Raw genomic sequence first — 14,610 nt, forward strand, 5'->3', positions numbered from 1 at the left:
TCGCAGGCGGCCAAACCATCCGCCTGCACCTCAATGCCTACGAAAATAGTTGATTTTCGTAGGCGTGCAACAGGTCCGCCTGCGAAAATAGCTTCAAGCGCTAAAAAAAAATGGGCAGCCACCGCCGTTTCCGGCGGTAGCTTCCCGTTTCCAATCCAGTTCCCACCCATTCCCTATCCAATCCATTGAATCCACATTCAACAGAGAAATCACCAGTTCATCCAAAATCACCGAATCAATTCTAGCAAAGAAAACAAATAAAATCATTCCTAAAATCACGGCCGCCGCCCTGCCGTCGTCCGCCGCCACCGCACGGCCACGCCGCGTCGTAGTCCGCGCCGACGCCGCACGGCCACGCCCCGCTCCCCTTCAGCCAAATGTGGGAGGGAGGGGCTAGGAGCCGCTACCGCCGCCTCAACCCCCCTCACCGCCGTGGCTGGGAGCCGCGCCGCCTCGACCCTCCTCGCCGCTGCCGCCCTCCGCTGCCACTGCCTCAACCCTCCTCGCCGCCGTCGCCATGTCTGCCCTCCCCCGCCCCCCTCCGGCCAGATCTAGGAGGGAGGGACCGGGAGCCACGCCGCCTCGACCCTCCTCGCTGCAGCCACCGGTACCCGCTGCCGCCTCCAGCCGGCGGCCGGGGAGAGGAGGAGAGGTGAGGGGAGGGGACAGGCCGGTGAGGTGTGGAGAGGTGTGGAGGGGAGGAGAGGTGTGAGACTTAGAAAAAACCTAGCTCGCAAGTCTATTTATATTCAAGTCTATTTTCGCAGGCGAACAGCAAATTTTACTCCAATTTATATTTTTGTAGGTGGTCATTTGGCTCTAAGGATCATGTTCGTCTGCGAAAATAAGACCCTCTCGTCAGGAAAAATGCTTTTTCTAGTAATGCGTGGAACAAGGACGGCTTCTTGAACCAGTTCGCCATGGAGATGACAACATAGGGACATGAGTAACTGTATATGGTTCCTGGCCAGAGAGTCGCCGACGAACGCCTTGGACCGGCCGCTGACGACGTGCAGGAACATCGCTCTGGATCTCATCGCAACTCCGCGACGAACGCCCGCCCGCGCGCCTCACCGTCGCCGGTCGCGCTGCCCAGCCCGCTAGCCGCCTGCGCGCGCCGGCGCGCGCCTCGCCGTCGCCGGAGGCCCGGACGTCCGGTCGGCGGTCGCGGCCGCGGCGTCGCCTCGCCGGCCGCCCACAGGCCACAGCCGGCTCGCTGGCTGCTCGGCTTGCCGCTCGCCGCCTCCGCACCTCGCCGCCTCCGCGGCTCCGCACCTCGCGCCTGGCCGGCGCGGCAGCGCCCTGCGCCCGGCGGCCGCCTGCGCGCCTCGTGGACTTCGGCCTCCCATCCTCGAGCAACATCACAGCAACCGAGCATTCGAGCAACTGCAACGGTGAGTCGCCGAGTCGGTGAACTGAAGTGTATTGATTATTTTAGCTTCATACTTTATGAATGACTATCTAGATTACTAGATTAGGATTTAGGAACCACCGAACCTGTGCTGCTTTGCTAGTTTGCTCAATTGCTCTTTGATATTGTTGTTTGTAGGTTTGAAACATGAAGAGAAAAAAAGGGTAGTACCATGGTTAATTTAAAGAGTTTTTTAGAAAAAGTTGCTAAAAAATGAAATCAAGAACCAACTGGTTCTTTGCTCGCGGTTTGTCAATAAGACGGGACAACCAGTTGAACGGTTTCTTGGTCTTGGTTTTGTATGCTCAACAAATTAACGCATTCAATTTATGGTCAATTCTATTCATTTATAACTTTATGAAATCATGTTTATACCTTTACATATTATACAACTATTAGACCTTGGGTTGGAAAATTTTCTCTCTCTTAGAATTTCGAATACCCAAGTTGAAAAACCTAGGCCCGATCTCGTCGCAACTCCGGTTCGTGTAGTTCGGCGTAGCGCCATCGTCGGCGGGGGCGGCAGGCACCCACTGCCACAGAAGATGTCGCAGTCCCCACTTACGAGCTGTCCACGAGCCAAACAAGGTAGAGCCCTACAAGGAGTACAATTGGAAGCTTGCGGGTGCGCAGTCCATCAAAAGATTCAAAACCACGGCCATAGCAGCCGCAACATCCCTCGGCCCATGTCATAGCCTCAAAGAGACAAATACGTGCGCATCAGGAATAAGTTCACTTTGTGACCCTCAGGAGTGATCGAAATCTAATCTGTGACCCTAAACAACAAAACCGGATATCTCGACCCCCAAACTCTTAAAACCAATACAAATTTACTCCCTCGGCGGTTTTGTAGAGCGGTTTCACTGACGTGGCGCCTACGTTGCGATATTGACCGAGTCTTCGTTCCACGTGGCATTGACGTGGCACTTACGTGGCATTAGAATTAAAAAATATGCGTGGGACCCGTTTGTCATTCACACAAAAAGAAATGTGGGCCCACTAACATGTGGGGCCCACATGTCAGTCCTCCCTTCTTCCTCCTCCCTCTCTCCCTTCTCTCTCGTTCTCTCCCCTTCTTCCCCTTCGGCAGGTGGCGGGGCATGGGCCGTGGTGTGGTGGCGGCGGCGGTGGGCTGGAGCTGATACGGGTTCTGGAGCAGGGAGCTCATCCTCCCGGTCGACGGCGACGGCGATGATGGAGACAAGGGAGCGGATGAGGCTGGGTAGTCCGTGCCGCGATGGGGCTGAGGCTGAGGCTGCGGGGGGAGCTCGTCCCGCGGGTCGATGGCCGTGGATCTCGGCTCGATGAAGAGGCGGTCGCCACCCCCCTCCGGCGGTGGTGGCGGTCCTCGGAGTGGAGTCGACGATGCTGAGGCCAGCGCTCGGTGAGATGGGATCTGCGTGTTGGACATCAGGCTGGCCAACACCGGCAGGCACGCCGGCAACATCCTCACCTGCAGAGACGAACAAGGCCATGGCCTCTCCCTGGTTCCAATCGACCATGGATACTGTCTTCCTGAGAGTGTAAGCACTGACGCTGACAGATTTTCTTCTAGCTAATTGACTTCCATTTTGTTCGTTGGTGATCATGCATCGAGCACGCATGTGCAGTTTGAGGATTGCACAATAATCTCAGGGGCGGGCCCACTTCAATTCATAGGTATTCAAATGAATACCCAAGATTTTGAACAAAAATACATATATGAAGTATATATTCCATATGTATATATAAGAAAAAAAGGAAAAATACTTATACCCATTCAAAACTCAAAAGGAGCCCAAACTGAACCCTCCCACCACCCACCATTCCAGGCCCATTGGCCCAATAGAAGAAAAAAGCCCACTTCCTCTCTAACCCTATCTCATCTCCTCACCTCCCTCCCCTTCCCATCCCAGCCGCCACGCCAACGCGTCGCAAGCCGCCGCCAGTCGACGCACGCGCCGACTGCGCCGTCGCCGCGCCAGCCCGGCCGCCTGCCCGCGCGCCTCACCGTCGCCGGTCGCGCTGCCCAGCCCGCTAGCCGCCTGCGCGCGCCGGCGCGCGCCTCGCCGTCGCCGGACGCCCGGACGCCCGGTCGGCGGTCGCGGCCGCGGCGTCGCCTCGCCGGCCGCCCACAGGCCACAGCCGGCTCGCCGGCTGCTCGGCTCGCCGCTCGCCGCCTCCGCACCTCGCCGCCTCCGCGGCTCCGCACCTCGCGCCTGGCCGGCGCGGCAGCGCCCCGCGCCCGGCGGCCGCCTGCGCGCCTCGCGGCCTTCGGCCTCCCATCCTCGAGCAACATCACAGCAACCGAGCATTCGAGCAACTGCAACGGTGAGTCGCTGAGTCGGTGAACTGAAGTGTATTGATTATTTTAGCTTCATAGTTTATGAATGACTATCTAGATTACTAGATTAGGATTTAGGAACCACCGAACCAGTGCTGCTTTGCTAGTTTGCTCAATTGCTCAATTGCTCTTTGATATTGTTGTTTGTAGGTTTGAAACATGAAGAGAAAAAAAGGGTCCCATGGTTAATTTAAAGAGTTTTTTAGAAAAAGTTGCTAAAAAAAGAAATCAAGAACCAACTGGTTCTTTGCTCGCGGTTTGTCAATAAGACGGGACAACCAGTTGAACGGTTTCTTGGTCTTGGTTTTGTATGCTCAATAAATTAACGCATTCAATTTATGGTCAATTCTATTCATTTATAACTTTATGAAATCATGTTTATACCTTTACATATTATACAACTATTAGACCTTGGGTTGGAAAATTTTCTCTCTCTTACAATTTCGAATACCCAAGTTGAAAAACCTAGGCCCGATCTCGTCGCTACTCCGGTTCGTGTAGTTCGGTGCAGCGCCATCGTCGGCGGGGGCGGCAGGCACCCACTGCCGCGGAAGATGTCGCAGTCCCCACTTACGAGCTGCCCACGAGCCAAACAAGGTAGAGCCCTACAAGGAGTACAATTGGAAGCCTGCGGGTGCGCAGTCCATCAAAAGATTCAAAACCACGGCCATAGCAGCCGCAACATCCCTCGGCCCATGTCATAGCCTCAAAGAGACAAATACGTGCGCATCAGGAATAAGTTCACTTTGTGACCCTCAGGAATGATCGAAATCTAATCCGTGACCCTAAACAACAAAACCGGATATATCGACCCCCAAACTCTTAAAACCAATATAAATTTACTCCCTCGGCGGTTTTGTAGAGCGGTTTCACTGACGTGGCGCCTACGTTGCGATATTGACCGAGTCTTCGTTCCACGTGGCATTGACGTGGCACTTACGTGGCATTAGAATTAAAAAATATGCGTGGGACCCGTTTGTCATTCACACAAAAAGAAATGTGGGCCCACTAACATGTGGGGCCCACATGTCAGTCCTCCCTTCTTCCTCCTCCCTCTCTCCCTTCTCTCTCGTTCTCTCCCCTTCTTCCCCTTCGGCAGGCGGCGGGGCATGGGCAGCGGTGTGGTGGCGGCGGCGGTGTGCTGGAGCTGATACGGGTTCTGGAGCAGGGAGCTCATCCTCCCGGTCGATGGCGACGGCGATGATGGAGACAAGGGAGCGGATGAGGCTGGGTAGTCGGTGCCACGATGGGCCTGAGGCTGAGGCTGCGAGGGTAGCTCGTCCCCCGGGTCGATGGCGTCGATGGCCGTGGATATCGGCTCGACGAAGAGGCGGTAGCCACCCCCCTCTGGCGGTGGTGGCGGTACCCGGAGTGGAGTCGACGATGCTGAGGCCAGCGCTCGGCGAGATGGGATCTGCGTGTTGGACATCAGGCTGGCCAACGCCGGCAGGCACGCCGGCAACATCCTCACTTGCAGAGACGAACAAGGCCATGGCCTCTCCCTAGTTCCAATCGACCATGGATACCGTCTTCCTGAGAGTGTAAGCACTGACGCTGACAGATTTTCTTCTAGCTAATTGACTTCCATTTTGTTCGTTGGTGATCATGCATCGATCACGCATGTGCAGTTTGAGGATTGCATATTCGAGTGGTTCTACTGGCCGCAGTGTCGGGAGCCATTTAGCGAGGAGACGGTGGAGTACATAAGGTCACTGGACGCCGAGGAGGACATCGCCATTCTGAGGTTCCATGGCTGGGAGATGCCAGCCAAGTGCGAGCGTGTCCTGCGCGTCACCACCATGCTGCTCAAGAAAGGCGTGGACACGGGCCTCGCCGCGTTCGACGTGGGGAGCATCGTGTGCAGGGATGGGGCCAGGCGGTCCCGGGAGTGGAGGAGTCGACGATGGCGAGGCCAGCGCTCGGCGAGATGGGGTCAGCGTCGTGGAGGAAGTCGACCGGCAGGGGTTGTCCTTAGCGTCGTCGATGGCCGACGACGGTGGCGGAGGTTGAAGGCGGCGGCCCACGCACTGGCCTCGCTCACCGGCCGACACGGAGGAGCCAGTGTCGTCCTTGTTCGCCGCCGCCGCTGCCGCTCCGGCCCTCGCCAAATGGAAGAGTGGTGGAAGAAGAAAGAGAGGAGTTAGTGGGCCCCACAAATTTTTGTGTGTGTGAATGACAAACGGGTCCCACACATTTTTTAATTCTCATGCCACGTAAGTGCCACGTCAACGCCACATGGAACAAAGACTCGGTCAATATCGCCATGTAGGAGCCACATCAGTGAAACCGTCCTCCAAAACCGCTGAGGGAGTCAAATTGCACTGGTTTTAGAAGTTTGGGGGTCAAGATATCCGGTTTTGTGGTTTAGGATCACGAATTAGATTTCAATCACTTTTGAGGGTCACAAAGTGAACTTATTTCTGCGCATCAACCAGCGCGAGTGCGTGACTGCGAGAGCCCAAGCAGATCGCGAACGCTCTCATCAACTAGGGCCACATCGTGCAGCCAATGCCCACCAAGCCCTACGCTGCCTTAACATCTTCACGACCTAGTGAAGCTGATTTGCTTCATTCACTTCGCCTTATTTGCTTCACTTGATTATCTGTTTGCTTCTGATTTGCTGGTGCACATCGCTTGATTCACTTCTCCCCTTCGGCCTCACCCTCATGCAAGGTTGTCATATCATGATCCATATTCTAGTTTCTTACGATACTATGATCCTATCAAATTGAAACGATACCGATCCCGTCTAGTACCCTATCTTTCATAGTGTCTCGATCCTATTGTTTACTTTCACATGATCGTATGAAATCTTGGGTGCTATCCTGATTCTATGGTGTCTACGATCCTATAAAATATTATTTAAAATAAGGTGGATTGATAATAATATGAATAAATATGCTCAAGTTTACAATAAAAACCAATTAAATTTATCAAAATCATTATTATATGCTTTAATTTATATAATGTATTATTATATTTTATATAAAAATACGTAATTTCTAAAATATTATAGTATCTCGATCATCCTATGGTAGTATCTTATAATACTATAATACTACAAATCGAAAAATTATCCTACGGCTCCATTCGCTTCTTCTGTAAATGAAGATTAAAAGCGGGTACGTAAAACAAGGAAACCATTAACACGTAATTAATTAAGTTTTAGTTATTACAAACTTGAGAAATGGATTTATCTAATATTTTAAAGCAACTTCTATATATATAAAGTTTTCGTATAAAATATATTGTTTAGCAGTTTGAAAAACATGCCAACGAAAAACGAGGAAAAATATGAATCTTTCATTTTAATGAAAGTTAGAGCGGGGCCTATATCTAAATACTGGTTATCTTGCCCTTACGTAGCTAAACGAGCCTAGCTCGTTATGTTGGCACGAGCCAACTGGAGCTGGCTAGGCTCTACTCTACTCGTTTTTGTTTGAGCGGGAAAGCCGAAAGAAACCCGCTAAGCCAAAATTCCCCACCGCCGCCGTGGCGGAAACAACTCCGATCTTGGACACCGACGCCGCACCCCGACGGAAATCCATGCGGAGAACGGAAATCGCCCCCCCCCCCCTCCCCTTCCTCTTTGATCCTCTCTAAGCACGACTGCATTGCACGAGGTTGGTTGTTGCGAGTTCTGGCGGCGGGGCGCCGCCCGCGTAGTCGGGGCGGCTCGTGCAGTCGCAGTTGAGCGGGGCGAGGGCACTGGCCGCTGGGGCGAGCAGGAGGCGGCTGGCAACGGGCGGTGACGCGCTGCGCCTGTGCGGATCTGGCGCGTGGAAGCAGGCGGTCGGTGGTGAGGCAGGAGGTTGGGGGGAGGGCGTGGCAGGAGGCGCGCTTCTCCGCGGAGCTGGTCTGCTCTCTGCTGCATGCATTCTTTTGTTGTATTGTTGAATTTCAATGAGATTTTATTGGATTTATGAGAAATTGAGCCCTATGTTTCAGAGTTTTGATAGATTTGCAATTGGGGAAGAAAACAAAATTGGTTATTTGTTTTACAAGCAATTCTAGTAATACTCACCCAATTGATGAGGGAACAAATCAACCAAATATCATTATCTACTTTGAGCCCATTCCCCTTTTTTTTGGTCTTGGATTCATGATTTACTGCTGCTTTTCATCAACGTGCATTTACTGCTGCTTTTCATCAATGTGCAACCTATTTATACAGTGTAGCTGCTTATGCCAAAGGGTGACAGAAATCAAGAATAAGCAATAGTATTCTGTTTGCTTGGTGCAATGCCTGGTTATTACGACATCGATGATATCCTGATGGAGGAGGAGGTAATTTTATGATTGTTTTATCGTCTTCTGGTGTGCTTGCACAAATATGATCTAAATGTGTTTCTACTCTTACTGCAGCCTATTTCTGTAGTTTTTCAAGTAAGTGCAAATGGTGTTGGACTACTAGATCCTGGCGCTGAAAGAAACAGTGTAAGTGACTTTTGCACCTATGGTTTAGTGCTATGGTGTAACTTCCTAGGGCACCTACTGACCTTTCTTCCTCCATCCCTATTGTTCTAGAAGGAAGTTGGTTTGGAATCTATGCAGTAGTTAATTGAGTTTATCTGAGATGAGTGTTATATGACCATTGGATTTTATTTATTAAAACTGCTTTGGAATGCTAGGTGTACTCTTGTTGGCTTGTATGACACATTTTCTAGTAAACACAATCTGGTGGTGGATGCTTTTTTAGTTTGTCTTGTAAACACCTTCACATCATTTCTTGCTTTGGTTGGAAACAAAAGTGAGAGATTTGCTCCAGTTAAACATAGTATCTTCTTTATCTCCAGGTTGAAAAGGGTGCTAAGGTGGACCTTCCATTTTGGCTTGCACATGGGCTGCTGTCTCTGGAACAAGCAGTTTCAATAAATGTACCTCCTTGCTTCACCCAGAAGTAGGTTTCATCATAACTTGTTTTTCATTGTTGTATACAGAGAATCTTAGCTAGAATTCATGTTTCAACAGATTTACATGAAAGTACTTCTTGTCAACTTACTGTAGAGGTCTTCTTCAGTAATTGCAAATGCCTGGTAGTTTCAATATTTCCTAGAAAAGTTGTCCTAAGATCATAACAACATTGCTACAGAACCCGGAAGGAGATCCAAGCTGATGCAGCCTGTGTTGATTTGAGGATTCGTTGCCCTTACTTCTATGAGCTAGGATGCAAGATAGTCCCTTTGTAAGTTCTGAAACGATTTCAATCTCATGCACTTTTAGGATATAGTTCTGGCTTACTACCTGCATCCGCTTTTTACTTGATGCCCTAGAATCTGTGCTGTCAATAATTCTAAAGTTTGACCACCGGTAAAAGAAAGCAGAGATATTATTTACCTTTGTGTTAAAAATCTTACTGAATTATTAGTTCATATTAAAATGTTTCTATGTGATATTTGATAGAATAGCCACTTCATTGCTTTACAAAATTTTGTCCACAAATGACCTTATTAACATACGCTATAGTACTTTTCTTTTACAATGACTAAGTAATTCTTTCGGCGTACAACATACATTTTTCTTTGTGCATGTTTGTTTCAATATTATAAATGCTTTTGAGTCCATTGAAGATAGATTCTTTCATACTTTCATAAGACAAGTTCATCTTAAACCCTTGAACTTTGCAAAATTTCTACTTAACTCCAACAAAAAAAAATAGATATGTTTATCTGATTATCTCCAGACTTCAAACAATAGAGCAAGGGTGGTTTTGGAGGTTGTTTTGCCATTATGGACACCAACTTCCATGCCATAACAGCTTGGAAATACCACATTGGTAATTATCACTTCAAATAAGATCGAAAATACACCAACACTCACTTTATTTCAGTAATGTCTCTCCTTTTAATCAACCTATCTATCTTTTTGCTCCCCTCTCTTTTATCCAAACAAATTGCTTGGTTTCACAGAAAACAATCATCAGCAATAGTGAGTTGCTCCTCTCCATATTATGGCTGCAGCCTTGCTGATGTCAGGCAGCGGTTGTGAAAGTGCTGCTTGATGAACATGACGTTGCTCAAAACATAGCTACTGTGTGTTAATAATAAAATATATCTCTCATTCCAAGTTGGATTTGACATTGGTAGATCATCCGAAATTAAAGAAACCACCTTCAATTGAAACTCTAGTGAGAAGTATAAACAAAAAATGTGGAGGCAGTGGTAAGAGAAGAGGTTGGTCGGCCATGCCTTGCCACTTCTTGGTATCTAGTCTTGCTGTTCTTGTTTTGCACAATTGTTATTTTCCATCTAGTGATTTCAGGTTGTTTAACCTAATCTTCAGCTTCAGTATGTTAACAAACCATTATGTACAGATGATCATGAATCATATAAATTGCTGTGTTTGCTACAGATAATATTGTATCATACATGTTCGATATAAATGAATGTGTCTGTTTTATTAACACACCCTTCGTATTTTGTTAAAGCAAACACTTGATACATTTCCACAGTTCTATTTGTAAAATTAGCATATATATATATATATATATATATATAAGCTCTATTATACACCCCTCCCTTAGAATAACTATTCTACACCCCCCTCCCACCTCCCATCCGTCCCCACCTCCTCCCCTCCCATCGCTCCTCTCTCCCTCCCGCGCCCCCTTCCTTCCCGCGCTCCTCTCTCCCCCAGCGCCCCCTCTCCCTCCCGTCGCGCCCCTCTCCCTTCCATCGCTTCTCCCTCCGATTACCCCTCCTTTTTTTTTTCTCTCCCTCCTCTCTTTTTTAGAAAAATTAAAAATAAATTGGTGAATTCAAGACTTGGAACCCATGATCTCATGGTTCATGACAAGCAGTTCTAACCAAATCACCGTATGATGATTTGTGAACAAATCAGTTATGTACCTATAACAATCATACCTTGTTACTATGATTCGGCAGTAACATTATCCCAGAAGCTGCAAAAATGTATAGGTTGTTACTGAACTTTATAGGTTGTTACTGCACTTTTGGCAGTAACAATATGACGAAATGGCAGTAACAATATGACGAAATTTGCAGTAACAGAGAACATGCATAGTAACAGTGGCCCTATAGTAGTAATTTTTTTAGATCTAGAGTATTTTAAATCTCAATATTTAGAGAGTACTAACGTACACGTCATGTCTTATTTTTCTAACCCATTTGCATCATGGCGTTCGTAAAAAAAAAAAGTGCTTAACGAAACTAGAACCATCATAACTATTTTTTAACGTTGTTGCTGCGAAAAGCAGAGGTGTTACTACATATTGGCCATCGTGTTACTATGCTGTTCCAGTGAGACGAGGACTAAAAAAGAGGTAAATCTCAATCTTTAGAGAGCAATATCTCTCACATCATATCTTGTATTTCCAATCTGTTTGCACCATGAAGTTCATAAAAAAACGCTTAACGAAACAAGATTCATCATGGCTACTGTTTGACGTTGTTACTGCGATAATGTGATCTTGTTACTGCACGATGACCGTCTTGTTACTGCACGATTCCTGCAAGACGAGAGCAGCAAAGTGGTGGGCGGGTTTGACCGGCGGGAGGACGCTTTGACCGAGGTAGGAGGGGGGTTTTGGGCCATGGGGAGGGTGGGGGAGGTGGGTTTGGCCCATGGGAGGGGGGGTGTAGAATAGTTATTCTAGGGGAGGGGTGTAGAATAGATTCACTATATATATATAATAAATAAATAAATAATCTTTTGTGTTAAATTTGTATTTAGAAGGTCGAACAAGAAAAGCTAACAATATGTGGAAGTACTGTCGAAGGGCAATTTGTAAAGCTGATGTAAAGGTGGAGTGGTAGATTCGCCACCACTACCACCATTGCCTTTTTAAAAAAGCATTATGGATATTGGTAAGATTTAGTTTGAATATTTTGCAGATTTTAGTTATCTCCGTAAACCAACTGTGATAGGTTTGAGTTTAGGATTTGTATGTGATACATGAAAATAATCAGTAGATTTGTCCTGAGAAGTACTTTCAGAATATTAGTCTTGTTAGGTTTAACAAATATATATTACAATAAAAATTAGCTTTCAAAGCTGTATTTTGAAGGCTCTACAAATGCTGAAAATGACTTGTGACTGAGCTTTCACTATGTGTTGTTGCCTGTTTGCTTGGCAAGTTTAGGGTTTTCAGTGGCAAAAAGGTTCCCCCAGAAAAGTTTACCTTTTGCTTTATATTTTGTATCAAACTATGTAATGTTTGGCTTTCTATTAAAAGCCGGATCACTCAGTGATCTGCTTTCTAAAAAAAAATTGTGTTGCTGCCTTGAATAGTAGTAGAGTAGCTGTGATAGATGAGGGCTTCGACTAGGCCTATTAGAGGAACAGGGAGTGCAGAGAGACATGTAGATAATTGATCTATTCTTGCCTTTGGAATGCAAGAGATTATGGCCTGAGGATCCCTTGCAAAGTACCTAATGGAGCACTGCATGCAACTCAAAGATATTAGATAGATATTTGAATACAACTCAATAATCAACTACTAGATGATCTAATGCTGCTCTTAATGCTGTTGTTGCTGCTTCACTGCTCATCGTTGGCCATGGCCTGCAACCACGGCATTGTGATGTTAGCATACCCTAACTTGGTGCTTCACAATTAACTTCCCTTTGTGATTGACAATTTTATTAAGGCATGCTTTTGTTTCTTTTATTTTTTTTTCTCAATTTCATTCTATGAATATTAAAAGAAGCTCTTACTTTTTCGGAATGTGATTGATCATTCTTTTGCTGACAATATGTTCAGATACTCGAACAAAGTCCCTTGCTGTTTCCTCTATTTTTGTCAGCCAAACATTCATTATAAATTTCAGCAGTCCTGACAAATGATCTCTGTGCCACCAAGACACCAGTTCAACTTACACAGAACAGAGTACATGAGAACTGTAGTTGTGCTAAGGATATCCTCTAAACTTTATGAGCATAAGAACATATTATATTATAGATATAATAATTAAAAGAAGGTAATGGTGGTGATGGCACTGTGGCGGTTGCGAATTTGCCACCCCACCTATAGAATGTCTTTTTATGACCCCTTCAACATGTCTTTTTATGAATTTGCCACCCCACTTATTGTAGATCTTGAACATGTTTATTTCTCCTTATTTGCCTTACAAAGAAAAATAAAATTCAGTATGGGAAGTTCCAAAATGGCCGAACTGTCACATATAGATGGACTTGTTTGGTGCAAAAATCATTTGTATATTTGGGCAATATTAGACTTTTTTTTTTAAAAAAAAAAGGGTAGCAAGTGTATTTGGTTGTTCTGCAGAACATTTGAAGGATTGCCTTGTCAGATGCTCCAGTGTGTTTTGCCTTCAGTTTTACTGGCCAATAGAACAGTCATGGAACTACCCATTTGGTCTCTCGCTTTAGTGTTGGGTGTGAGCAACTGGATTAACATATGGAGCTACCAGTCTACCACTTATACATGATTTGTTCATGCTCACCGTTAGTCATCATCTCGGGATTCAGCTTTTCCTAATGGTTACGGTATTTTCATAATAAAGGTGCAATGAGGACAGAGAACAAAGTCCACAATGAATTTGGAGATGCACTTCTAGAGAGGGAGTCCACTGCTGTTGTCACTATTTTCTTGCAGTCTGTCAAGAAGAGTTAAGAATCTGATGATGAAGTTATTTATCTAGTGATCTGTGGGATTATTAGATGTTTGGATGCTGATATCTTACTAAATTGGTGTACTTTGCACATGCAGAGGTGTATAATGATTTATTCGTTTGCATGGTTGTGTAAACAGGGTGAACGACAGGAGCATTGGACTGTTCTTGCGCTATGCATTCACTAGTAGGTACAAGGAGATACTAAGCAAGTCACACAGCTCTTCCATGATGACAGTGCCCAAGTTTGTTCCGCGCCTTACAAGAGAAGAAGCTCAAGGTAAATACTTCTCCCAACTCTGATTTTACTCATCATCCTGCATTTCTTCCATTACCATTCCAAGCTCCCAACTATTATCACTTCAAGTAACCCTTTTTTTTTCTGTCTCGAAGTGTTCGAATCTGCTAGGGACTCGATGACCGCTTTCAAGAAGTGGCGCGCTGGCGGTGTGAGGCTGCAGAAAGCGTCCATTCTTGGTAGGAAAAGGAAGACAAAACTGCCTGATGGACCTTCTGCACCTTGAACCATGTTTTAGGTTCTTCTGTATGGAAAATCGTACTTGAGCTGATGTATGTATACTTCATTAATATGTCGCTGTAAGGACCAAAAGTGAAACAATCCCGTTCGGAGATCACACGTTTGTGCATTCTAATCTGGTGGCTGGCCAACCAACACAGCCTCTTGAACAAAGGGCAGTTAGTTATTATATTCCTGCCTTTTGGAATCACCGAAACGCGTAATACATATTTTAACTGCATATTGATGTGTGCGCGCCTTCTGTGCAAGTGAAGAGAAGTTTGTGGTCTTAAAGTCATTAGGGCAATAGCAGTGCTTCCTTGATATTTACCGTTCTTCGTACACCACCTAAATCAAGAACTTGTTAAACTATATACTTCACAATGCAAGTCACTTGTAGTGGGTTCCACCAATACCAATATTTTATTTTTCATCTCCCCTCTCCTCTCTTTCTTTCCCCACTGGTAGAGGAAACCGAGGCCGGAGAAAACAAGGCATTGGGGCTGAGTGGTGGCGGCTGGCGAGGCGGTCCAAGCAGTGTCAACATCAGGTGGCCCAAGCGGCGACCGAGCTAGCTGCGGATCGAGCTCGCCGGCTTTGAATTGATCTCGGCCTTGACCTCGTGCTCCTCTGCCTCTCCGTCGCTTCCCTCTTCGTCCCCTTCTCTTCTCCTCTGCGTGCCTCCCCCTCCTCCTCTGGCCGCCACGCCTTCCCACTTCCTCTAGCCACCGTGACAGAATGGGGTGGACGGGGCGAGGTGGCGCTTG

At 46.8% G+C, this 14,610-nt stretch overlaps 2 protein-coding genes across 3 annotated transcripts; both read left to right on the forward strand.

Moving 5' to 3' along the window:
• The first annotated feature begins 1,292 nt into the window (after nt 1-1,292).
• On the forward strand, nt 1,293-14,084 carry LOC127782439 (uncharacterized). 2 transcript variants are annotated; one of them, XM_052309624.1, is made up of 7 exons: nt 1,293-1,394; nt 7,909-8,021; nt 8,100-8,171; nt 8,531-8,634; nt 8,827-8,919; nt 13,467-13,606; nt 13,720-14,084. In XM_052309624.1, the coding sequence occupies exons 2-7, from the start codon at nt 7,977-7,979 to the stop codon at nt 13,848-13,850; spliced, it is 585 nt and encodes a 194-aa protein (XP_052165584.1). In that variant the 5' UTR covers nt 1,293-1,394; nt 7,909-7,976; the 3' UTR covers nt 13,851-14,084. The 2 variants fall into 2 exon arrangements, with proteins under 2 accessions (XP_052165584.1, XP_052165583.1); XM_052309623.1 differs by lacking the exon at nt 1,293-1,394 and adding an exon at nt 3,591-3,721.
• LOC127783016 (phosphatidylinositol 4-kinase gamma 4-like) lies at nt 2,649-7,902 on the forward strand. Its single transcript, XM_052310312.1, has 3 exons — nt 2,649-2,700; nt 2,801-2,934; nt 5,363-7,902. Exons 1-3 carry the CDS (start codon nt 2,649-2,651, stop codon nt 5,876-5,878), a joined length of 702 nt encoding a protein of 233 aa, XP_052166272.1. The 3' UTR covers nt 5,879-7,902.
• Nucleotides 14,085-14,610: the final 526 nt, after the last annotated feature.

The sequence above is a fragment of the Oryza glaberrima genome, chromosome 8, assembly GCF_000147395.1.
Source record: "Oryza glaberrima chromosome 8, OglaRS2, whole genome shotgun sequence".
Lineage (NCBI taxonomy): Eukaryota > Viridiplantae > Streptophyta > Magnoliopsida > Poales > Poaceae > Oryza > Oryza glaberrima.

Bases quoted from the DNA above. Each gene is read 5' to 3' on its own strand.
- LOC127782439 (XM_052309624.1), top strand. From the start codon at position 7,977: ATGCCTGGTTATTACGACATCGATGATATCCTGATGGAGGAGGAG. The intron at 8,022-8,099 runs GTAATTTTATGA...CTCTTACTGCAG, and splicing joins ATATCCTGATGGAGGAGGAG to CCTATTTCTGTAGTTTTTCA. The intron at 8,920-13,466 runs GTAAGTTCTGAA...TTGTGTAAACAG, and splicing joins GGATGCAAGATAGTCCCTTT to GGTGAACGACAGGAGCATTG.
- LOC127783016 (XM_052310312.1), top strand. From the start codon at position 2,649: ATGGGGCTGAGGCTGAGGCTGCGGGGGGAGCTCGTCCCGCGGGTCGAT. The intron at 2,701-2,800 runs GTGGATCTCGGC...GCGCTCGGTGAG, and splicing joins CGTCCCGCGGGTCGATGGCC to ATGGGATCTGCGTGTTGGAC. The intron at 2,935-5,362 runs GTAAGCACTGAC...ACGCATGTGCAG, and splicing joins GATACTGTCTTCCTGAGAGT to TTTGAGGATTGCATATTCGA.